The 24,444-nt window shown below is 39.3% G+C and overlaps 1 protein-coding gene and 1 long non-coding RNA gene across 4 annotated transcripts in view; one reads left to right on the top strand and one right to left on the bottom strand.

Moving 5' to 3' along the window:
• LOC116933482 overlaps positions 1-24,079 on the top strand; it is a 44,723-nt gene extending 20,644 nt beyond the window's left edge. Inside the window, exons 2-3 of one of the 2 annotated variants that reach the window (XR_006646633.1) lie at positions 5,085-5,224; positions 5,303-5,503. Coding sequence is in view for 1 of the 2 variants with exons in the window: in XM_045173567.1 (XP_045029502.1) it covers positions 5,085-5,224; positions 23,841-23,985 (285 nt within the window). In the remaining variant the exon portion in view is untranslated. Of the gene's footprint in view, positions 1-5,084; positions 5,225-5,302; positions 5,504-23,840 lie in introns of those variants that run through there. The other variant, XM_045173567.1, reaches the window with a different exon arrangement.
• LOC116923517 overlaps positions 1-24,444 on the bottom strand; it is a 41,836-nt gene that overhangs the window by 1,239 nt on the left and 16,153 nt on the right. The window contains exon 2 of one of the 2 annotated variants that reach the window (XR_006646634.1): positions 7,708-10,940. The exons of the other annotated variant lie outside the window; for it this stretch is intronic. This is a non-coding gene — a long non-coding RNA (uncharacterized LOC116923517). Of the gene's footprint in view, positions 1-7,707; positions 10,941-24,444 lie in introns of those variants that run through there. 2 annotated transcript variants of the gene reach the window in all.

Genomic DNA, 24,444 nt, shown 5'->3' with positions numbered 1-24,444 from the left:
ACATGAAAAAAAAAAGCAAATTGAAATCAATCTGTTACGTTTGATTGGCGAAGGGGCGAAAGTAAGGAGCACGTCCATATGGGTCCTGTAAGCAGCTTAGATGGAAGGAGAAAAAGAAAAGGCGGATGGCAAAACGTGTGTAACACAGACGTCGTTGCCCCCCCTCATCATCATCGGGGTTCTTCAATATCTATACTGTACACACGTGTGTGACAACGGTGACAAGCAATAGGAGGGGGGACGACGAGTTCTTCGGGATTAAGTGAAATAGACCAAACGATTTGGAATGGGGGGGGGGAGGAGAAGAAACTGCCAATGGTGTACAACTAGAAAAGATAGATGAACTGCTATAGGCTTCAGAGTCGACCGAGCGTGCAACGTGCGGTGCGTTATATAATAGGCTTAAGTTTTTTTTTATTTTATGGATATGATGCATTTTTTTTATGATGCTGGATCGTGTGCGTGAAAATGTCTGGGAAGCTTTTTACGTAGCAGTTTGAATAGTTTGATTTCATTTGAAAGAGGAAAAACGTGTGTGTTGTTTTCGTATTACGTTTTTTTTTGTTTGTTTAAGTTTAGAGGGTTTAAAGAAAAATCAGGAACTTGCGGGGGTGAGGAGGACAAATCAATGTTGTAATCAAAAGCAGATGTCCGGTATATAAAAATGATGGACGATGTTCTGTGCTGCGCCGTCTACGTGATTGATGGCGTGTGTGTATGACACACCAAATCACACGTGTGTTCAAAGCTTCGTAATATTTAATTTTTTTAAATTCAGATTTTTTAACGTTTTTTTTTTATCGAATTTAGTTTTACCTCGAAAAGATTGAAATGTTGTGGAGGGGGAATAAAAGAAGTGGAGTTTGATTAAATGGGCACAATCAAGCGCGGCTAATGCGATTCTCGGGCTGCTGCGTTGCCTATAAAGGTAAAAAGCGTGGGAGGGACGAGGTGTTTAATGCCGAACGCCAACTGATTTTGCCCGCCACCAAGCAGATAGTATTAAGAGTAATACAAGAACCGACAGAGGGCCACACACGAATGTTGTTGTCTTGCCATTTATTTACATCTATTTCTTTCATGATTTCGAAGGGCTTGCGTACGATGGGTGTGTGTCTATGCTTAGAAAGAGGGGGAGGGGTTGCAAGCTTCGTTAGAGCTCTTCACCACATTGCGTGATTGAATTGTTCCCCAGACGACACCATTTAACCCGCCCGTTTCCCCTCCCCCCCCTTTCCCGCTCCCTCCTGTCTGTTGTGTCTCTTGGTTGTTCTCACATCCAGCATCCCCCACCACACCCTCACGATCCTCATCGATCTGTTTGCACACATCCGATCACATCATTTATAACCTAATCAATAGCTCGTATTCAATTAGCGGTTAGCCAACGAATGGGGTGGGGGGGAGTGTAGAAGGCAAAAAAAAAAATAAAATTATGTTTATTTATTATTTTTTTAGTGTTACTGTTTAGATAGTCGCTCTCTTTATATTTACAAGGATCTCGACGACCTGCAGATGGCCGCATTCTTTTCTTTTTACGTGATGGGAATCAGAGCGAAATCAAATCGTTTGTTACAAAAATTTGTTTTCTTTTTTTCTAGTTAAAATTTGTATTTCGCCGAAAGGGCCGTCAAAAATTCATTTTCTTCAAAACAAAAAGCAAATTTCAATTTTCTTCCCCCCCCCCAAAAAAAAAAAATTTAATAGAAAGTCTCATTTTTAAATTCCATTATGACTAGATTATGATGATTACGTGTCACAAAACAAGTCTGACTGCAGTTGCAGCTGAAACTCGTAATAAAAATGACGACACACACACACACACACACTGTGGCGTACGGTGAGTTGCATGTGACACGAAAGGTCATTCCCCGTTACGTTATAACTAGACTGTCGCTACGCTGCCACAACAAGGTCTCACGAAAAATAAAAAAAAAAGAATTGGGGCTTTGGTGGCTGACTTGGAAAAAAGACTCGACTCATCAAATCTAGACACTGACGTTTCTTTTTTTGCGACGCACGCACGCACGCACAACTCGTTTTTCCTACTCGGGTTGTCCGTGATATCACCGGTCACGAACGGCAACGCGTATACGTGTTGTAAGGGAATCCATCGATCCGCCTCGCAATACGTTGATGATGATAAGAAAGGGGGCGGATATTTGATGGCCATGTGTATATGGAAGAGGAAGAAGAAGAAGAAGGAGGAGGAGGACAGAAGGGAGCAATGGATGGAGATGATGATCAAATCCCGTCCTCCCTTTTTTTTTTTCTTTCAGAGAAAGAAACTGTGATTATCCGTGATTACGCATCACTTATTTGCTAGAGGAAAAGAAGGGAAAGCAAAGCAAAAAAAAAAATGGTTCTTGCATGTGCTGCGCATGTTGTGTTGTATATAGTTGTTGTTTTTTAAGGAGGGGAATATTTTGATTTGGTGATTGTAGACGACATTTCTTCTTCTTTTTTTTTCGTGGCGTTAAACAAGAAAATGTTTAGTTTAATTTTTACTTTTTTTTTTCAAATGAAATGAAAAAATATAAAAATTGGTTGGGGGGAAAGGAAATTAGTTTCGATGATGGGCCATGGATTCGTCTCGGTTTGAGAAACATTTGCGCCCGCTGGCGCTGCTGACATCGTGACACGGCATTTTATTTTTTATTTTTATTTTTTTCGGCTTAACATTTTCTTATTTTTTTTACTTACTTACTTTTTTCTTTTAAATTATTCGTTTATTTTTTTTTTTCCCAAGAGTTTCGTCTTTTAATTCAATCCGCCCCCGTTCCATTCCTTTTTATTCTAGCTCTCTCTTTCCTTTAATATATAAATACGTTATTTTAAAAGAAATAAAATCGAGAAGAAAAAAAAAAATCGTGAGAGCGTGATGTAGTCGGCGGGATTTTTTTTTTTTTCGTTTTAAAGTCGGAACTGCCGCCTTGGTCGCGTTCAAGGCTCGGGACCAATCAGAACGAAGGCTTTCATTGCCGACGGAGCGAGAGGAAAAAAAAAAAAAAAAGGACGCGAGGCCGCACAAGTCGGCCATTTTGAATTCACGCTCCAAATACGCGCAGAAAAAAAAAAACGGTGACGATTTCATCCTTCGATTTTGCTCCCCCCTTTTTTTTTCTAGGGGATTTTAAAATTCATTTCTTTTCCATTTAATTTTTATCTTTCGCCTTTTCTTTTTAAAAACAAATTATTATTCATAAAATGAAGGAATAATTAGCGTATGGCGAACTCCTTTTCTTGATGACGTTCACATCGCCGACATGTAAACATAAAAGAGATGAATCAAATGAACGTTAAAGGGGGGGGTCCCCGGGTGGAAACTCGGGGGCCAAAGTGTTTGATGAACGTGACTTATCTCTCGCCAAGGGAACACTTATTATAATTTTTTTTTATCCCCCCTCCTCCACCTCCTCCCTGATTTGCTGATGAACGAAAATCAGGGTTGATGGTCTGCTGCTGGTGGCTATGGAGTGCAACTAGGAATTTGTTTTTGTGGTCTTTTGTGAAACGGCATGTCCCAACGACGAAATTCGATCCGTTGCTTCCTCCTCCAAAGAAATATCATTTGATTTGATTCATTCAAATTTCACTGGGATTTTTATATACGCGGTGTGTTTGAGTCATTTTTGTTTTTTTTAAATTGACGTGGTGCAATCAATCACGAGACGTTTTGACGTTAATAGCATTTTGCGTGTGTGATGGCTTTGGGTATGGCCAAGTTACGTCACGCGTGGCATTCAAAGCAACAAGACTAGTAGCCAGTCTTTGCGTATTCATAAACTCTGCTGATGTGTGTACGTGTGTGTGTAATTATTGACGTAAAGAATCGCTGGCATGTGTCAATCTTCAACTCCATTGTCTTTTGTATTTGTTTCTTATTTCGGCGCATTGCGTGATACGCAATGATTATAGGGTATCTAATAATCATTGCATATGGTTACGTAACCTTGCATGCAATTTTTAAGATGGCAAGAAGAAATTTGAATGCGCAAAATGTCACTGAAATATATAACCGAGTTTCTCGGTGTGGGTGGCTTTTAACACTTGGCCTTCGTCTTATAGTTTTGCGACGCACCTTTCATTGTGCGATTCGTGCGCACTATAATTAGGTCTACATCACTCTAACAAAAATATTTAAAAAAAAAGGATTGGCTTTTGTTTTTTGTTTCTTCAAAAGTCTCGCATTGTTTTTGTTTGATCGACGGTTGCGTGAGCAAAACTGGCAGTCAATCTGTGTGCAGCCAGACTCTCCATTTTCTGTCAGTCAACAGATTCTTTTTTTCACACAATTGTTTGATTGTTTGGGTGCGAAGGACGCGGGTGAGCGGCTACCAAACTTCTTTTTTAAAATTTTAAACAAATGCCCAAATGATTTTTATTTTTTTTAAAGGGTCTGCTGGATTTCACAATCCGGAACGAGGGAGAAACTTCGAAAAGGACAAGGAAAGAGTGCGGATTGAAAATCGATTGAATTTGCTGTTCGATCGGAAAGGTCCATTTGTATAAACCTTCTTGCCTAGCCTAGTCTTGCCGAGCAACGCGGGGGTAGGGAGGACTAGTTTCGAATTCCACAGGATATTGTTGTCGAATTGAGATTTGTAAAATGAATCCATTCAATTCAATCGAATCGATCGACTTCCAAAAGTCGCAGACGAATTGAAATGGAGAGAGAGAGAAAAAGAGAGAAAAAGGGGCAGGATAAGAGGAGGATGGGAACGGAGATGAACCCATTGGACTGTGTCATAGAAGCGGAAGTAAAATTTTTTTTTTAAATATATATTTTAAAAGGAAACAGATTTATATTTAAAAAAAACGCGTGTACGTTCAAAAATTTGTTTCTGATTTATTTATGTATGCATGTATCCGTATAGTCTACCGAATATATAGATGTCACAATTCATAATGAGAGAGAGAGAGGAAAAGAGAAAGTTTTTTTTTTTTTCAGATCTGCAATGATGATGATATTTTCATATGAAAGAAAAAAATAGAGGGAGGAGATATTTTATGTCCTTTTTTATTTTTAAATTTTTCTAAAAAAAAAACAAAACAAAACATATCACGATTTTTTATTTTCACAGGAGGGGATTGTGCCAGGTCACGACGGGGTCATTTTCCCCCTTCCAACATCCCAGACCATCATCTATATACGGCGCATATGGAAATTTGCCCAAGCGCTTCTTCCGGTTTCCGGTATTGTCAGCTCCGGAACGCATGCACGGTACGCCCCCTCTCTTTTTTTTAACATTATTTAGGTCATATTTCCCTTTTATTTGCGTACAATTTTTTTTTTTTTTAGACCTTGTATATCTTGCACTGTTGAAATATGGCCAGAGGCGATGAAGTAGATCCTCCTGATTTATTAGAAGGTTAACCTTCAATAATTGAAATGAAGCCATTTAAATAAAAGTCTAGGCCCTCCCCCCCCTTTTTTTCTATAACTGGGAAGGAGAGCACTTGCAGAATAGGACGTCAGAAAATCGATACATTTTTAATCATTGATAGTTTCTTGCTGCGTTTCATTTGTCGACCGATTATCAAACAACAGGAGAGGGGAGTTAGAGAAGGGATTTCCAGCCATAAAAGTGGAGTCTCTTTCAAATAAGAGTCCGCATTTTCAAACGGTTAGATATCAAGTGTATGGATGAAGGGGGGATGTGTGTGTAGTCATTAGACAAATGGATCGTATAGAGCAGCCGTGCAATTTCAAAACATTAGCCCATCCGCATTTGAAATCTGCACTGCACATTGGCAGCAGGTCCCTTGATTAAAACCTTCTACTGTACCCTCGAGCCTCTCGTCATCTCATCCTCCTCCCAGCCTCACGAAAAAAAAAAGGCACTGAAATCGACAGAGAAATGCACCAACAGATGATCAAAGCTCATATTTTAGTCCTATGCTTTCTTTTGTCAATCCCCCTTCTATTTTTTTCGGGATTTTTTAATAATTTAGCGCGTTACGTTGTGACGTTTAAATTTGATTTTAAAAAAAACATGATCCTGTTTTCCTATTTTTCGGTAATTTTTTTTTTTTCGCATATCGGACGTCTGGAGATGTAACAAATGTGACAGGATGTTAGTAATGGATCTTTCATTGGACGATCATCTCTTTTTTTTAATTTTTTCAGATGTCACTATATATAGGGGATGGGAAGAATCGGGACGCACTACAAACAAGGACACGCACAAAAAACATGTCGGCTTGTCTTTGTCGCTTTTTTTTTCTGTGAAAGCTCTTGTTTGTGTATGTTCTTTGTACCGAACTAAAAAGATCCCTTTTGGCAATCATGCGGATACATGTTATATACGTAGTCGTGAAGAGGGTAACGTAACGACTATTACCTTGGATGTGTTCAGACTTGCTGGATATCCTCTTGAGTTTTTCGATAATGGGGCGGCGATTACACACACAGCACACAAAGATAGATTTATATGTTTTTTTTTTTTTTTGCCTCTTCAAATCAAACGGGACCATCTGTGAGTTGGCCGACATGTTTAGTCGTGATGAGTTTTTTTGTGTGTGTGGAGGATGGGGATGTCCATCTTATCGTGACATTTTGAAAGAAAGATTATGACGTCACACGATAGTCATTTGATTTGATGTTGGACATTTTGCCGTTAAAAGAATTCGAATCTTTTAGCGTGTAATTATATGAAATTATTTTGTTTTTGTTTTTTTGTTTACGGGGATTTTTAAGTTGGAATTTCATTTTTATCCTGAAAATTGGATGATGCGATTCGATCGTTCAGCGTGTCATTTTTTTTTTTAGCGTACATGTCGCACATGCAATAAATCCAACTAACGCGCGTTAGTTGCGCGTCCGTGACTAACGAACTGAATTTTTTTTCGCGGGGGTTACTGAAAAATGCCGAATCATTTCCGAGGATTTTCAGATTCTTTTTCTTTTTTTTTTAACAACAACAACAAAAAAAAAAAAAAAATTAAAAAAAGAGAGGAAGATTAGGATGGAATTAACGCGTATAAAATCCAAATATGGACGGGCCCGTTCCCGGTGGTATAGGCAAAAAAAAAACATTTTAATTAAAAAAATCGCCCACGATTTTTCATTAGACAGTCGGCAAGATTTAGATGATGACGAAGCTTTCCATCAATGTCAATAAAAACGTGTACGATTTTTGCGCAATCGTTTTCGATATCCCATTGCCGCGAATTGAACAAAAAACAAAACAAAATGAGAATAACAAGTCGATGAAGTCATGACACTTAACACCGCCCCGCCATCTTTTCTCAACGGGGTGTATAAGCACATTCAACAAAATGCGCATGAAAATGCTCGTCCCTTTTTTTTCAAACATTTTTTCTCGCAATTTAAACAGGAAATTGTCGATTTTATTATTATTATTCTATTTTTCCCTGAAAAAAAAAAAAAAAAAATGGCCGATATCATGTTCGATGTGAATCAGCAAATGTCAAACGCCTATATATATATACTTTGAAAAATGAAATAAAAAAAAAGAACAGAAGAGAGAGAACCTCCCGGTGCGGTTGTTATGGTCGAAGAAGCGGCTCGGTTACCGTGTCGAATCGAGAACCGGGTTTTTCTCCTCTGCCGTTCTCTTTTTTTTTTATTTTATTTTGCTTTGATACAGAGAGAGAGAGAGCGATAGAGTAAAAAGGGGGGGAAGCGAGAAGAAATTTATATATATATATAATCTATTGTTGCAACTAGTTTTTTTTTTATTATTATTTCGATGGAGGAGTTTGTTACACTTTTCCAATGATTTTGAGCTTCTGTTGTATACAGTTCGCTTTTTGGTTATAACACAGACTTGCTGGAGGTGTCGGTTCTTGTTGTTTTTTTTTTTAGTCGTGTCATCAGGTGTTTCAAGTAGACCAGATTTTCTTCCCACGCTCTCCACCAATTTTTTATTTTGTTTTCTTTCGATGTATAAAAGAAAACATTTTCATTTTTCGTCAAATGAAATTTGATGAAGAGGCAAAATAGTGGACCATTTTTTTTTTTTTGAGCTCTACATTTTATTAGCGATGAGCATCTTTGAATTTTCAGGGGATGGAAAACTGTGCCTGGATCTGTTGCATAACTGTTGACAAAAATGACTTGACAAAAAATGTGACACATTTCGAAATAACCGCCACCCCCTTTATTTTTTTTTTACCCCATCCTCCATCAATTTTCACTCTTATTTGTTTATTTGAATCGCACATTTTTTTTGAAAATTGAATTTCAACTTTCAACATCGTCGATATCTCTTCGTATAAAATCAACATTGAAATGTTGTTGACTGTGATCCCAACTCCTCGACTGCACATGTGGCAAGCCCCTATAGTCAAATTTTAGGACCCTATACACATTTCCCTCATTTATTTTAATTTTTTTTTGAAGGATAAGGGGGGGGGGGCACAGCTTCACAACCCTAACCGCGCGTCCAGGAGCGACAACGTATAACCCTGGGCCCTGATGAATAGGTACTCGAGTTTCGAACTCATTTCGACAAAATCGAGAAATCTATTACCATCACCCCATGCTCTCCTTATGTATGTACTATACGCACTATAAAATATGATGTAAAGATCTAAAAAAAAGAAGAACGTGGCTCCCGCTATTACATTTATATAAAATCCTCGTTTCTCTTTCGCTCTTACGCCCTTCTCCTTACGGTCAGATGAATAGACCCGCCTCGATTTTTTCCGAATAAGAAGAGAACAAAGTGTATAGTACTATACTTGAAAATGAAAAAAAAAAAGGGAGGAACTCTGATAGGAAGAGGTTTGATATCTTACAACCCATATATTACGAGAGCTCCCCCTCCGCCCTCTCTCCACTTACCACTCACCAAGTAAACACGCCAACCACTTTTTATTTTTTTTTTTTTGGGTCTCTTCTTTTCTCTCGTTTTTGTGCGTGTGGTATAGAATCCCCCCCTCTTTTTTTTTAAATATTTGTACGAGATTTCGATCGGCCAAAAAGCTTTTCGTAAACAGCTGAGATTTGATTTGCGTCAGAGTTTTGCTGATTTTCCGACTGTTAAACTTGTGGACGAACTCGAAGGAAAGTGTTGAAAACTGTCCAATGTCTTTTTATGGGTGGGGGAATCCGCCATTTTAAAATTCTTGGACGTTAGAGGAATTCTTATATTAAATTGTCATTTGATTGGGTCGAACAGCTGCCAGCTCAGCGTGAAAACAAAAAAGGAAACAAAAATTGTGGAAAGGCTTTTTTTAGCTCCTTGAATAAGGACCCGATCAATACGAGACGTGAGCCCAGGCTGCCTGTCCTTATACCCGACCGGCCCTAGATGATACAGACTCCTACACAAACTCTATATCCCCCTTTAATTCATGCACGAAGCAGCGCAAAATCGTGAAAAATGCACGCAACTTTTCACTCTGAATGTTGGACGCATGCGTCCGGGCCGGAAGTCTTGCGTTCAAAAAAAAATTTCATCTCACGGTCGTGTGCGTTGTAGGGAGGGGGGAAATTGGGTTCGACGTGATCTTTCACCGTCCACGCAAAAACACTGGAGGAGGAGGAGCGCAGAGGGAGGAGCTTGTCCGTCCCCTTTAACTGTTAGCCCACCGTCACAACAACCGACACGCAGACGATAGACGCACTGAAACAAAAAGCTGGAAAACAATTGGTCTATTGTTCGGCCCGTCGCCTGATTGGTTCGTCCACAAACGGGCCCATGTCACGTCTATTTATGCACGCGTCAATCACTTGTTTTTGATTATCAATTCTTTTTTTTTTTTCGCTTCAATTTTTGAACTGGACACATCGTTTTGTACAACATCACGACAAACTTCTTCGTTTTTATTTGTGTGTGTTGGCATTCCACTTTAGCGACGTTGCCTCACGAAAAATGCGGGCCCGGGTGTTGGTAAAGGCATTCCCCTCTCTGGACGATTTGAAAACGATATGAATAATGAATCTGTGGAGCTGTTATTAAAAAATGCCGTCTGCTTGCGCCTGGGTTTTGGCCCTTCTATATATCCGCGTTTTTATCTTTCCTCATTCAATATATCACCCACTTCTTTATATATAAAACGAAGGGACCCTCTCTCTCATCTCTTTATGCCTGACACGCAGATAGACTTGTGCCTGTGTGGACCGTTGATCGATATTTAATGACGACGAAATACCACACAGATGATATCATCCAACGGCCAAGCGAAGGAAGGCACACCACCACGTGTTTGATTAAAAAATATTTATATATTAAAAATAAAACGAATAATAATAATAAAAAAACTTGCACGTCATTTTATTATTTTTATTTTTGGACAGTTTTTTATGTCGGCCTGCGCTCTTGCCATTTGCGTTGAGTGTGGATATGTGATGGGGATTCTGATGAGGAATGAAGAGAGAGAAACAGTTTGTTGTTGACCAAAAGGGGGCCGTTTGGCTTGCTGGCCAGCACGCGTTGTGCAATCATTTTGATCGAAAACGTTGAGGGCGGGAAGGGGGGGGGACAAGGGCATCAATGAAATATTCATCACTTTGACACATCGTACATCCTCCTCCCGATTCCATGGCTGACGAAGCTGTTTTTTTTTTTATTATTATTATTTTAAACACTTTAAAAAAAAAGGGATTACGACATAGACGAGAACTAACTGAGAAATATGGCAACGGTGATTAATGCGACTTGGATTGGCTTAAACCGCATTATAGATTGTTTGGTGCAACAACAACACAAAAAATGAGCTAATTGATTAGCTATAAATGGGCCTACAAGGGGGTGGTGTGGAGCTGTATAGTTTAATTGAATTAGCTCTTTTTTTCAAATTGATCAACGGAGCGTCTAATGTTTTGACTTGAATTCTATGATGGTTTAGCAATCTCGTTGTTTGTTTTGTTTTCTGTCTCATGTTTTGCAAAAGACAACTGTTGTCAGACGAAAGGTCGAATTATTGATGTGGAAAATCACGGCGTTTTGCAGACTGGATATATTGTGCTGTGAAAAATAAAAAATTGAAAACTCTGAAATAGAAAAATGCAAAGCTGAAATGATTGTATTATTATATACATATATAAAGGGAACAATGACCGGGACTTTGAAGGAAGGGGGGGCTTGTATTTATATTTCTCTGTTGTATGTTTGTATATATATCTACAAGGCCCCTCCGGATGCATGACGTTGCATGAGATCGTCCTCGTTCATATTTTTTTTCATCCCTCACTTTTATTTTTTATTATCATTTTGATTTTCTCGTAATATAAAATAAATCATCAACAAACAACAACAAAATGGAGCGCGATGACTTTAAAAAAAAAATAAAATAGTTTCGCTTTAACGATGCAACATCCCCCCCCCTTTTAAATTCTCCGTTTGTAAGAGACGCGTTTGAATTTGTTGTTTAGTGGAATGTTTCATGTGTCGCCTTTCTTTGATAAGTTTCCCCCCTCTGTCGTTCAATCTCTCAGGTGTCGCCCCAACACACACCTATTCACGCTCCCTTTTTTTTTTCTTTATTCTTCTTCTTTTGAGGACTGTCTAATGACAATGATCGATGACTGTATACGCCATCAGAGAGCGACAGTCGCGTACATAGCCAAAAAAAAAAGGTGAGATGATGGAATGATGATGGATATTTCTTTTTTCTATAATTTCTATCCCATTTCTTAGATGGCACTGTGTGGTGCGCTCGTTGTATCGCAGACAATCAAAGGAGATCTCACGCAGTTAAACCAGTTAGTTGACGTCACTCCCCACCCAAACAAAACAAAAATGGAATAAATTTGGGAAAAGACGAATTAGACAATCTCCAATTACAAGTGCATTCTTTTCTATAAATGGATGTACTTTAGCCCCCAACTATGGCTGTACTACACCCAAAACAAGTTTTCTTTATTCTCCTTTTTTTTTTCTGTTTTGTTTTGTTTCCCTTTAAAGACGAATCGAAAAATCCTTTAAATGTAATTTTCCGCATTTTAGTTTTCAACTAATGGGGGGAGTAAATCCTTCCGGCTGTGTGTGTACATATTTATGAAAAATGAGAACAAAAACAAGCCCCCTAACGACAAGCTAAAAAAACAAAAATGAAATTTTATTTTTAAAGCGATCTTGTTTGATCTGTTTTGATTTGTTAAAAAAAAATGGGTCATTTCTTTAAGTTGATCATTATGGAGCCGTTTAGCACCACATTAAGATTGCCATCATCTTTTCTTCTTTCTTTTTGGTGCCCATCATTTCGCTGTCGTTATAAGTTAGGTGCCATTCAAACTTTTAAAGAGACGAGAAGAATGAAAATCCCCTGGACATGGAAACGTATATACACAGTAGTCGCACATCATATACGGAGTTTAAGGGAGGGGGGGGGGGCAGTAGATTCCGGTTGGCTGATATATATACGAACATGTATAGGTATGTACAGTCCCCCTTATAGGTTTATTTCCAACCAGTCGGAATCGTGTACGCATATCTGTACAGCCGCGAGTATATACGGAGTGTCCTGTTATTTCTTTCACTATCGGGGGTCTCAAGGTAAGCTGACACTGAGAACAGCTGGACTCTTCAACAGCAGCAGCGATTTCCTCCTCTTATTTACCTTATAGTAACCCCCCCTTATCCATCCTCCCTCTTTTTATATATAAAAATGTTTTAGATGAGGGGGTTGGTCGGGGGGGTCTTCACTTGGCTGTTGAATAGAAAAAAAATCGGACGACGAAAAAAAATATATGGGGGGGGGGTTCTCTTTATTATTGTACACACACAGACACACACGTGATGGAGTTAGAGATGAAAAGAAAAACCTCTATCAAATTCTATGTTGTTTAGCTCTGAGATAATACAAGGCAAAAGAGGGGAGGGTGCTCTCTTCGAATTTTATTTTATTTTATTTCAAACTCCTGTGGATGTTTGGTGCCTGGGTTTCGTCTGCCAAGATAAGGAGGGAGGGGGGCACAGAGAAAAAGTCCCGAGCGCCGGCTCCTCTTAAACAGCTTTTGTCCCCTGTCGTCGCTCTTCCCTTATCTCGACACACGGTCTTGCTTCTTAGCTTCTTTCATTTTAATTTAAACATTTTCCTTTTTTTTTTTTGCTTTTAATCCAATGGATCACAAGAAAATTTATTTCCCATTTTTTTTTTTTCAAATAATCCAATCTGGATCTTGGTTTGGAGTATATTCCAAGTTCATAAGGTCCGAACGTCGGGTGACACGTCCTTCCAATAGAAATTGTTTTAAAAACACGTTTTTGCAGCGGGAATTTTCAAACATATTCACCGTGCGTCTCGCCCTGTTTAAGCCCCCCCCCATTTTTTTTTTTAATATTCTGCGATGAACACAACAGAGTCTCACCAATTGAAATTAAATGAAAGATGAAGAAGAAGAAAGATAAATTTTTATTATTTTTCGCTATTCAAGTTTTCTAAAAGCGAAAAGAAAATGGATGTCTAGTCAAGAGAGAAGCTTTTCATCATCATCGTCCAAAACTCTCTGATGCGGTCGATCAATAATCTCCCGCAGCCTCACGCCGGATGCCTGTCGTGTCTTTTTCTTTCTCCTTCTCTTTTTTTTTTTCCTTTTTTTCTCCATCATTATTTGCCATGACGACGACCATCTTTTTTCATCATCACCATGGTCGTGTCTGTACATAGACTGGCTCGCATTAAGCCCACGAGCACAGCTTGCACGAACCAAGAGATTTGGGAAAGGTGTAGAAGAAAAAAAAAAAACATGGCGTCTCTCAAACTCTTATTTATCAATTTTTGTTTTCTTTTTTAAAAGCAGTCGACGAACGAAGCCAAGAGTCTTTTTGAAAAATAACGGCACGGGAAAGCCTCGGGGCCGCGCAAGTCTTTTTTCGTTTCATTTCGTTTGTAACGTCCTCCTCTTTCGTTCAGCTCACGATGTGCAAGAGGGAGGATTTATGCTGTTTAGGATATACCCCAAAACGTGTGTTGGGTATCCGCCCACTTTCTTTTTAGACGCTCGGCAGCAGGCACAAATCCCGAAAAGAAAAAGAGAATTTCAAATAAGAAAATGGAGAGAACAAAAAATCTGACGTTCAGACGAAGAAGGAAATATTTTTATTTTAACGTATACACACACGAAGGGGGAGGAGGTAATGGCCGGAGGTTGGTGGATATATAAGAGATGCAACTATAGACTTGTGCTGCTGCTAAAGGGAGACTCCTCCCCTTACTGCAATGATGGCCGCCGTCGTTCCCGCTGCGACCAACGAGAAAGGGAGGAGTCGGGAATTATTTATTATTATTTTTAAAAACGAATTTTTTTGTTTTGTTTTTTTTTGTGTGGATCCGTCTGCTGTGGGATTGAGCTCAACAACTTGCTTCCAGCTGTGGCTGACTTGGCTGTGGTTCTTCCACCTGGTTGCGTTCTAGTTCCCGAAACTTGCGTAAAAGGGGGGGGGGGGATACATCGAGAAAGAGGAAAACAAAATAATAAGGAAAGAAAATGTGTTTTTTTTTAAGGACCTACAGGTGATGGCAGAAGAGAACTTCATTGTCTCTTGTCGCTGACATGTACAGTCGTATTCTCTCGTTAAATGGAAATTTGGGCCGTTTTGCAATTTTTGTTGTTTATTTATAGAAATTCATTTTTATGTCAAATTTTCTCATCTTTTTCCATCGATTTTTCTTTTGAGATTTGAAATGAGCGGTTATGTAAACTATTGGAGCATATATAGATATCGATCTATCCAAGTCTTTTTGATTTGAGTGGCCCACATGTAACGACGGGGTGTCCAAATCGATGGCCAGCAAAAATCGTTTGCGTTTGCCTTTCACGAATTTTTTTGTTTTGAAAAAAAGGCCAGCCATTGATATACAAGAAAAAAAATGCGAAACTTTGCGTTTCAAACGGGGCGAGTCGATTTGTTGTTCCATTGAATTGAAATTCAAAAACCTTTTAGCCCCTTAATCGAGACACCCTGGCGAGGTCTTTACATTCAAATCAATTCAACTGGCAATCTGGTGTGTATATACACATTGAAAAACGCAGCCATAACAAACGATGGTGTTACCCCCAAACACACACACACAATTCGTTGTTGTACATGTACGTGCTGTGTGTTTTGTTTACCCTTTTTTTATATATATTCCTTTTGATGTTGTTGTTGTTGTTGTTTTTTGGCTAGTTACCCGTGACGTTCTTTACATCTTGCACATCTTTTTTTTCCCCATTCATACACGCATGAAAAAGCCAATCACGAAGACACACGATGGGGGGGAGGTTGTGAAAAGTCAGATGTTGTCAAAACATAATGATGCCAATTGATGCATTTCAATCCAAAATATGAGGACACAAAAACACATCTGGCTCTTTTATTTTTAATTATCCCTCTGCAAAATGTCGGCAAATTATTTCAGGTCAGATGGACATGTCTTCTAAATGAGACGAATTTTAAAAACAAAAATTGAATGGCGAGGGGAGCGATCATCATCGGATATTGTCTGCTGTGCCTATCTACTGTGTCTATATGTACATCCACACAAAAAGATGTGCAGTCGGCACAAGTTGGACCGCCATATAGCTGGACCAACAGGCGCTACATAGTGAAACACATTTTTCTTAATGTGCGTGTGTGTCTGCCGATGCAGAAGAAAGGGAAAAAAAAGAGAAACCGACGGCGGGCTGGTGAAACGGAAGCCTCCGGAACTGGAAAAATCGCGAACAAAAGGATCGACGGAGAGAAAAATATTGAAGAAAAAAAAAAAAATCAGTGGCATAGCGAAATGCTTCAATAGTTTCTTCTTTATGCGTGAAAATAAAAACCTCTGTACTGTCCGCCCCCCCCATCCAAAGATGCGCATAGACACACCATAGTTTTGAATAGCGACGCATTCAACCGAGTTTGCGTGTGTCCACACAACATCTTTTTTCTTAAAAAAAAAAAAGAAGGAATTCAATATGTCGTTCACGGTGGTTGCCATTTATTTTCATAATTAAAGTCTATAGTTTGTTGTTTGCTGTCATTTCCTGGATTGAAATATTTCCAATCTTTTAGATTTTGATTTTTGCACGATATTTCTGGAATGATTTTGATTGGTTTCTAATTTGTTGGCCTTAATTGAATAGGAATTCGATTTTCTGGAGAAAGGGAGAACGTTTTCTCTTTGTGATGTTTATTTATGTGTTTGTTATTGAGGAATCGCTCGTGTCACCACGTGCGTGTGTGCACGAGAAAGCGAAGAAAGTTTTGAATATTCACGTCTGCAGCTAATGACTTGGAAGGCCGACTGATAACACGGCCACACATCACCGAGTTTAAATATATGGGGTCCCCCACACTTGCGTTTTATTTACATTCGGCGTCTTTCATCTTTTCACGACGGGATGATTCTATTTAGAGATTCAACTCCCCCCCCCAAAAACATCACATCATTTCACGTGTTTTATGAACTGAAATGCGCATCTTTGATTTTCATTACGTCACCTCATTTTCATTTGAAAGTTTCCTACCACCTATTGAATTCAATTTTTAAAAAAAGACAAACCGCAATTCTTTTCGAATAATAATTTAAAAAAAAAAGGTTCAATTGTTGAAAGGTGGGGTCCCCCCCAATCCAGGAGCGCGCAACGTTCGCCTCGACTGTTTTAATAAGTTTTTAATGCCCGTGAGAGTGGCGGTATCGGAACGCCGCGCACCAACCCAAACCCCCCCCCTTCTCTTCCCTTTTATTTCTCATCCCCTCCACATATTCCCACATATGTGAGAGATTCTCCCTCATAGACGTTGAAGGGATGTCAAAGTACTTTTCAATAGAATCTTTTATACTCCGCTTTAAATGCGTATCCCCCTCAGCAGTCCTATATACTCTTATGCGTACCTCACTATCAACTCTTATCGTTCGTCTTCGTCTTATTTCTTCTTATTATTATTTTTTCTAATACAAGAGCTAACCTTCCCTCTTCTTTTTCGCTTGAATGAATTGAAAAATAAAGAGGGGGGGTCCGCAGTTTGATGGGGTCACTGAACATCACCCATCTCCTTGTGTGTTGCTTCTTGTATATATTTTTCCCCGTCCCTTTTTACATGTTCCTCCCTCTTTTTTTTCCTTCTTCTTCCGAACTGTTTGATAGCGACGGGCTACCCCAATCCAAGCAGAAGCTGCGTCTCTGGTGAAGATAAAGAAAGGGACAGCAGCTGCTGCACCTGGACGGTTGTCAGGAGAAATATATCGCAGAAGACGGAGAGCCGAGGTGTTTAGTCAAGTAAAGAAAAGAATTGAAGCACTTCCTCCCCTCTCTTTATATATATGTACCAAGAAGGTTGAAAACGATTTGCAACGGGTGTTCTGGAACCCCCCACTTCCATTCTTAGTTTGTTCTTCTTTTCCTCTAAAGAAGTTTGGGGATTTTCAATTTCAGACATCGATGTGAGTTTGTTTTTGATTGAATTCAAGATTTTCCGGCGCTAATGGATCATGTCCAATCATCGGTTTGGGTCCCAACCGAGTTTTCTTTTATTTTGCCGGGGTGTCTAATGAGATCACTGATGAGGATGCCTCCTCTTTATTATCTTCTTTTCTAGGCAAAGGGGCTTATAGAAGTTGACTAATGAATGTTCCATCCTATGCCAATTTAGGGCGAATGATGGAACTTAAACAATAGTCCATAGTCTATGTAGTGCGTTTGTTGTAGATTGCGGTGCGTGTACATATCCAACGAAACACTTTTCTATTGCAACGTGTATTTATCTTTGATATCACCATCATGTTGAGCGTCGTAATTCTTTACGTTAGTAACGGCGCGTGTTTACGTTCTTGATTGTGGTTGTCATGTTAATTAGTCGCACTCGGAAACGAATCAGAAGAATACATCATTTCTCCAATGCCGACACGAGTTGGGGGATGTAGTAGCCATGGCAACGGTGGCGCGGGCTTTTCAATCGATTCGCAGTAATCGCTACAAATAAGAAATAAACAAACAGAAAACCGGGGGGGAGACCGGACAACAAGAGAAACTCGTTCGTAAAAGCTTTTGTTGTTTTATGTTTTCAGGAGAAAATGTAACAACCTGCGACATCCGGAAGAAAGTGCGGATGTATACGCAATTTTCTCTTATTTATTTAGGCTAGAAAATGTAATCACGTGGCAAATTTGAAATGCAGAAAAACAAAATAGATAAACTGACATACATTTTCATTTTCTGTACACGAGCCCTGGAGTTGATTCCGAGTTAATGTTTGAACAAAATTCTTAAAAAAAAATAAAATAATTTCTTCTTTTTATTCAAATTTTTTGGTTGAAGTGTTTGTACCCATCACACCTTACGTGTTTGATAGGGGCGTGGTCGTGTCTCTTCCTTATTTACCTCGAGAGTATTCGAACGTGGTAGTTAGTAACTAAAAAAAAAAAAGACCCATCATCATTTTTTTTTTTCTTTTGTTTGCCTTTTTCCAACAGCCGACAGCATATATTCAAATGAGGTGGCGCGCGTGCTCGTGAACGCAAAGTCTGTACTATTACGCTAGTTTGAAGACCTGCTATTAAAATAATATAGGCACTGATGTCTTTTCACGAATTCCACATTGTTGTACGTTTCATTTTCTTTTTTTTTGTTGGGTATAATGAAATGAGAGTCGACAGACGGGCAAAGATGAAGAAAAAAAAAACGTTTTGACACGGTCAAAAGAAAAAAAGGGATGAGAGAGTCAACAATTTGCTGTCTCACAATTGTTACATAGCTCGTGCCAAATGCTTCTCGTCCCGCAGTGCAAAGAGTGTCTTATGTGTACATAATATCCACAGTCCCGTCGAGTTTGTTGACTCACGCGTGCTGCCCTTTTTCATCCCCGTGTTTACCTATTACGCAGCAACAGTGTATTGTAGAAATGCACATGGCCCCGGTGTGTATTCGATTTGATATTCCCAGCCATAGATTTGCAATATTGAAATTCGCCATTCTCACCACTATCGCTTATTTTTTTGATTTTACACCGTTGCCAATTTTGGTTTTGCAGCCAAATCAGTTCCGTTTATTCAAGTTTTTCGATGGATAACAGAAAAAAAATCAAATTCAAATTCTCTTTTTCTTGTGTTGATGGCAAGGGAGGGGAACATCGTCACACAAACAAGCCGCGTGACCACACATGTGTCGTCCGATGCATCAGGGTTGTTGGGCCAATAATAGAAGAGAGAGGGGGGAGAGAGTCGGATGAGGAGGTGTCGGAGGCCAAAAAGTTGATAGACATGCCCGATTGAACACGCCGAAAAACGTCTAAACCTCCCCCCATCTCTATCCCCAACGTCCCTCACGAATATCAAGTTGTGCCACACTATACCCCGCAACCGAAACATTATTATGTATGTGTATATATAGAGAGATATATCTCTATCCCCCCCCCCACAGCTATCTCTGCGAAGCTTTTGACGCTACATAATATATATGACATTTAATCATCTACACACAATCAATATCGTATAAAAGGAATAAATATAAGAGAGTTAGTCACGACGTCTTTGCTGTTAGGCAGATGGAAATAGCACGAAAAAATAGACACTAAAAAAAAAGGGGTGCGTGATGTAAAGAAGGAATTCAATCAATGAAATAAAAAAAAATAGGACGATTAGAATTTCTTTGGGATCGTAGCCAATATATGAGGGTTGTAAACAAGAAGAAACGAAGAGGGGAAAAAAAAAAATGCCGGACGGACATTGCAATGAATTTGGTAGTCAAATGAGGGTCAGAGACGATTCTATTTGGTCCATTTCGATCGTTTTTTCTTTTAATACCCGTAAATCAATCGGCCGCGGCCATGATAATCATCAGTATACAAGGCTTTTTACTTTACTTGAAAATTCAAAAGAAGAGGGAAAAAGGATTTATTGAAAAGTACGGCGAGAACTTGATTGACTCCGTCTGCTCGCACTCAACACGGAGCGAGTCTCGTAGACGAGGGGTGCATTTAATTCGCTATTTCAATTACAGTTGAACGACGTTCGGCGGTGACATTGGCTACTTGATTATTCAGACACGCGGCCCGACGTCAGTTCCTCACCCTCTTTTTTTTTTTTACGTCACTATCCCCCTCTCTTAACTCGACGGAGCAAAAAGAAGTAGCTTTACACGTATAGGCCCACTCTCTGTTAAGCATCAAGGATTTTATTTTATTTTTTTTTTTCTAAATAAAAAAATGTATTTAAATTTCTCACGAAATGTTATAACAAAAAAATTCGTCTGTTGAATTCTCCGGTCGTATAGGAATGTGTAATCTGTAGCTTCAGGCGATGTCCGTATCACGTAACGGTCAAGGAGTTCGTGTTAAGGTGTCGTTTGGTTTAAAGAAAAAAAAAACAAACAAAAAATGCTTCTTTATTGCAAAGGGGTGCTGCCGAAGAACACATTAAATATATACGTAACCTCCCATTCTTTCGTTACACACACCTCCGTAACGGATATATACACATTGTTTATAACCTATTTATTAAAACGAGCTAGCAGAGGGCAGAGAAAAAAATAAAAACTTGGGTATCATTTTTTTTGGGGGACGATGGCCGGCCTTGTTATATCTCGTAATGCTTTATGGATATTCAGCAAGCGTGCACTTGTTTAATATCCAAATTCTTTGGATATAGCCTAAAGGGGGAATATACACGCACGGATCACGCTCATCATTTTTTGTTTAAATTCGTTTTAAACGTGAAGTTCGTTTGGAAGGGCACATCTAATGTAGGCCTATGTTATAATATTCAAAATTATTTCGTCAACACGCCGCAATGTTTAAAACTCGGACGACACGGAACGTTTTTTTGTTTGGTTTGGAATTCGGCCAATGACGTCACGCCATTTTGTCCGTTCAGTGACTTGTTCCTTTTTTTCTCCCTAAAAATACATCCACTTTCTTTTCCTTTTTCTTTCCCCTTAATACGACGCCATTGAGTCCACTTTGCTGGATTTCACACGCAATCACGGTACTAAATCAGCTGTTGTGAACCCCCCCTCCCGAAATTCATCCATTTCGATTCACTTTTCTCAAACTTTCGTCCGCAAAAGAAAAAACAAAACTGGGGAAATTTGAAAATTTGTGCTCGTGATGCAGAGAGAGACCCGGATGAACTGAACTTTGAATCTCGTCTGCGGGCCTCCCGTCTAACGTCGCATTATATGCACACGCATATATATATATACTTCTTTAATATGTATAGGCCCTTGTACATATGCGTGCGTATAAAACGTTCGCATACAAATAATGACAACAACAACACACAACAAAAAAAACGAGGACCATGTGAATAGAAAAGAATAGATCGTCGTTGTCGTCGGGTCATTGAAAAATATTTTTCTATTCACGTTCGAAGCTCAGCGCGGTGGCATAAATAGAAAGGGGGGGGGCATATATTTGAGGCACATAAAAGACTTACTACTCGTCGTGATGTGTGTGGCAACATTCGTACCATTATATAGGCAGTCGGCTATTGAAGCTCTAAATATCTGTGAATTGCCGAGCAATAGAAAAGAAAAACACCTTATGTATTTTTTTTTAAATAGTTTAAGTCATCCATTTTTTTTTTTTTTATTGAAAAAGTGCAGAAAATCCGCTGATAAACTGTGCGCGACATCTTTTATTTGTGTGTTTCTTTATGTTCTTTTTATTTTGCGGGGCCTATAGATTCGATTCATGGCGTTTAAAAGAAAACTGAATTCTGTTGTTGGGTGTGTTCATTGAAAACGGGCGTAAACGACCGATTTTTGTTTGTTGAGGGCACTTTTTGTTAGCTCTTGTGTGATGATCACATTTGTGGGTTTTTTAACTTGTTGTTGTATATACACATATATAAAAAGAGTAGTATTTGAATGACAAGGGATTTTCGACCATTGTGTAGGTCACAGGTTGCCCATAGAAAAGAAGAAAAAAAAGCTGCATATGAACAAGCTATTCTATTCAGTTTGAATAGCCCTATGTAAATGAGAATTGACTGCCGTCCTCGTATAGAATAGGACACATAATAAATGCCATTCTCACCCATTTATTGGATGATGATTAGTGTTGTAAATCAAATTCCATTTATTTTTGAAATAGGCCTCTCTCCAAATACGAAAGTGTGCGAATATTTTAAGTTTTTATGAATTAGTTTTAAACGTAGATACGTTAATCAGTGATCGACCGCATGCCCCGAAGGGCTTAATGATTAGAGCTGTGCGTGTGACAGGTCGGTGCATAACTGGTTTTGGCGTTGACGTTGCAAGGAAAATGCCGTATTCAAACACACACACAAAAGCCGATATATGCGTATAGAACGTCAAGGGCCTATATCTCTGTGTCGGGCGGGTGTAGGTGGAGGCTAATCACGCGGCTATGCGTATAAGGCTGATGCTCTTGGTGGATACACGTGCCTTGGTCGTCAACGAGGACGACGTGATGCGACGGCTTTTTTTCCCTTCTTCTTTCTTCCTCCCTCCTCCCCCATCAACCAACCGAAAATATGGCGGAGGGAAACCAATGAACGGTTGGGTTTGCTGTCGGTGACGTTTTTTTGATGTCGTCTCTGTGTTTGGGAATCGAAAGAGGAAAAGAAGATGAGCGTATGTTTGTGAAATTCGGCGGTGGTTTGTGCACGAGGCTCGTCCGTGACCATCGTTCGTGTCAACTTTGAAGGCCCCCCACGTCCGCCTGTCTCTGTGTGGTCTATAAACCAGCTGAGTATATTAAATAAGGAACAGCTTTCAACCGAACAAACTGTTTAACCACAACCCACAAAAAAAAAACTGAGCGATTTTGACAAAGAAAAAATGTTTTTTTTTTTTCGTTCGCATTGAATTGAATCCAACAATCCAGCGAATTTTATTTTAAATGACGTGCGTCTTTCTTTTCGAGTCAACTGTCCAATTGGCTCGTTTAAGCCCCAACTAAGGAGATTGGTAAACATGGAAAATTTGGTGGGTGGGCGTTGTTTCGTACAAGACAGACGCTCTATACGCGCGTCACAGTGCACTAGAAACGCTAATTGCACGTGCACGAGGATCTCCTAAACCAAGGAATGAAAAAAAAGAGGCAATGAATAGGGCAGACCATCGTTTGGTTGACGTCGTTCGCGGTGGCGTTGAAGCTCGAAACGAGAGCAAATGCGCGTCTATTTTTTTTTCGAGTGGCTCCTCTGGTTTTTTGTGGCCACTCGACTCCACCCCCATCGACTCTTTATGTTAACAGCCCCGTGTGTTATCAAAAGCCATGAAAAAGAATCTAAATGTTTCATAACGATGGCTCCAAACGAAAAAGGAAAATACATCCTTTTCTTATATTCAGTTCTTCTCTTTTATGTATTCAAAAGAGACCCTTTGAGCAATGCCCATAGAAATGTAGTGTATAGAGGAACAATTAGAAATTGCTGTTTGCTGCCATCGTCATCTCATCAAAATTGAAATGGTCAATTCTTTTATTTGACTGGATGTATATATAATACGCAGCAGAAATCATTCAATATGCATGTGCCGCTAGCCATTCAGTTTGGCGGATTAAACGTGTTAGTGTGTTATATATAGCGTAATATTATTGAATTTGAACGTTAGCGTAGAGGAGGCTCTTTGCTGTTTCTTTGGGTTGCCCGCTTCAACTAAATTTCCCTCGAGAGCTTAGCCCACTGATTCGTTTTTGGGCTTGCGCTGAACGTTGGCTGATAACATTTCCCATTTTCGCGTGTGTGATTGCGTATATATACCTTCTATCTATTAGACAGGCCTATATAAGTATATATACAGACTCCAAACGGGCAAATCCTTCCCAGTTCAAATCCCCAGCTTCGCTTTGGTCATTTTACGTTTTTTTTTTAAACCTTTTCTCGCTATCACGAGAAACCAACAGATTTTCAAATTTAAGGTGCGCATTTTTAACAGAATATTTTTTTTACTTGCCCTAAACGTTTATTCATATTCCCCCTCTTGTTCGTAGACACGTAATACTGGGTGATGCTGGTCCATTGTACATTGTAATGACTACGGGTCGACGTGTCCAGATGTGTATCGTGACTTTGGGCTCCTGGGCACAGCACATCGCGGCTTCCCCCTGTCTGCGAGCGATTCCTATCTCCAACTGACTGATGTTTGTCCTAATATTGTTCAACTTCAACACTTGCTCTTCAATGTTTAACCTCTCTATTATATATAATGACATTTCAAGATTTTCTTTTCTTAAAGGGCAAGGCGATTGAGTTGTAACTGGTGTCTGTCAATAAAACGGGAAACAAAAGATGGCTCAAATAAAAATAGACATATAGTCTTATGTACATACTCCAATACATCTGTATGGCAAGGTAAGCCTATAATCATAATAGAACTAACAGATATTTGATAAAGTAAGATCTATGGGGCCAAAACTTTGAATTGTCCCAGTTGTTTCTGACCATATATATACAAACCATCAATTGAATAGAAAGTCAGTATATATACAAATGTATAGCATAGAAGATATTTAAAGAAATATAAGGCGATTGAGGTGCGCACAGCAATAGACTTTAGAGAAGGTAAGGGCAGTCGTCTTATAGAATCCAGGTGTG

Source organism: Daphnia magna, linkage group LG5, assembly GCF_020631705.1.
Source record: "Daphnia magna isolate NIES linkage group LG5, ASM2063170v1.1, whole genome shotgun sequence".
Taxonomy (NCBI): Eukaryota; Metazoa; Arthropoda; class Branchiopoda; order Diplostraca; family Daphniidae; genus Daphnia; species Daphnia magna.
This window is presented reverse-complemented; position numbering and strand designations above follow the sequence as displayed.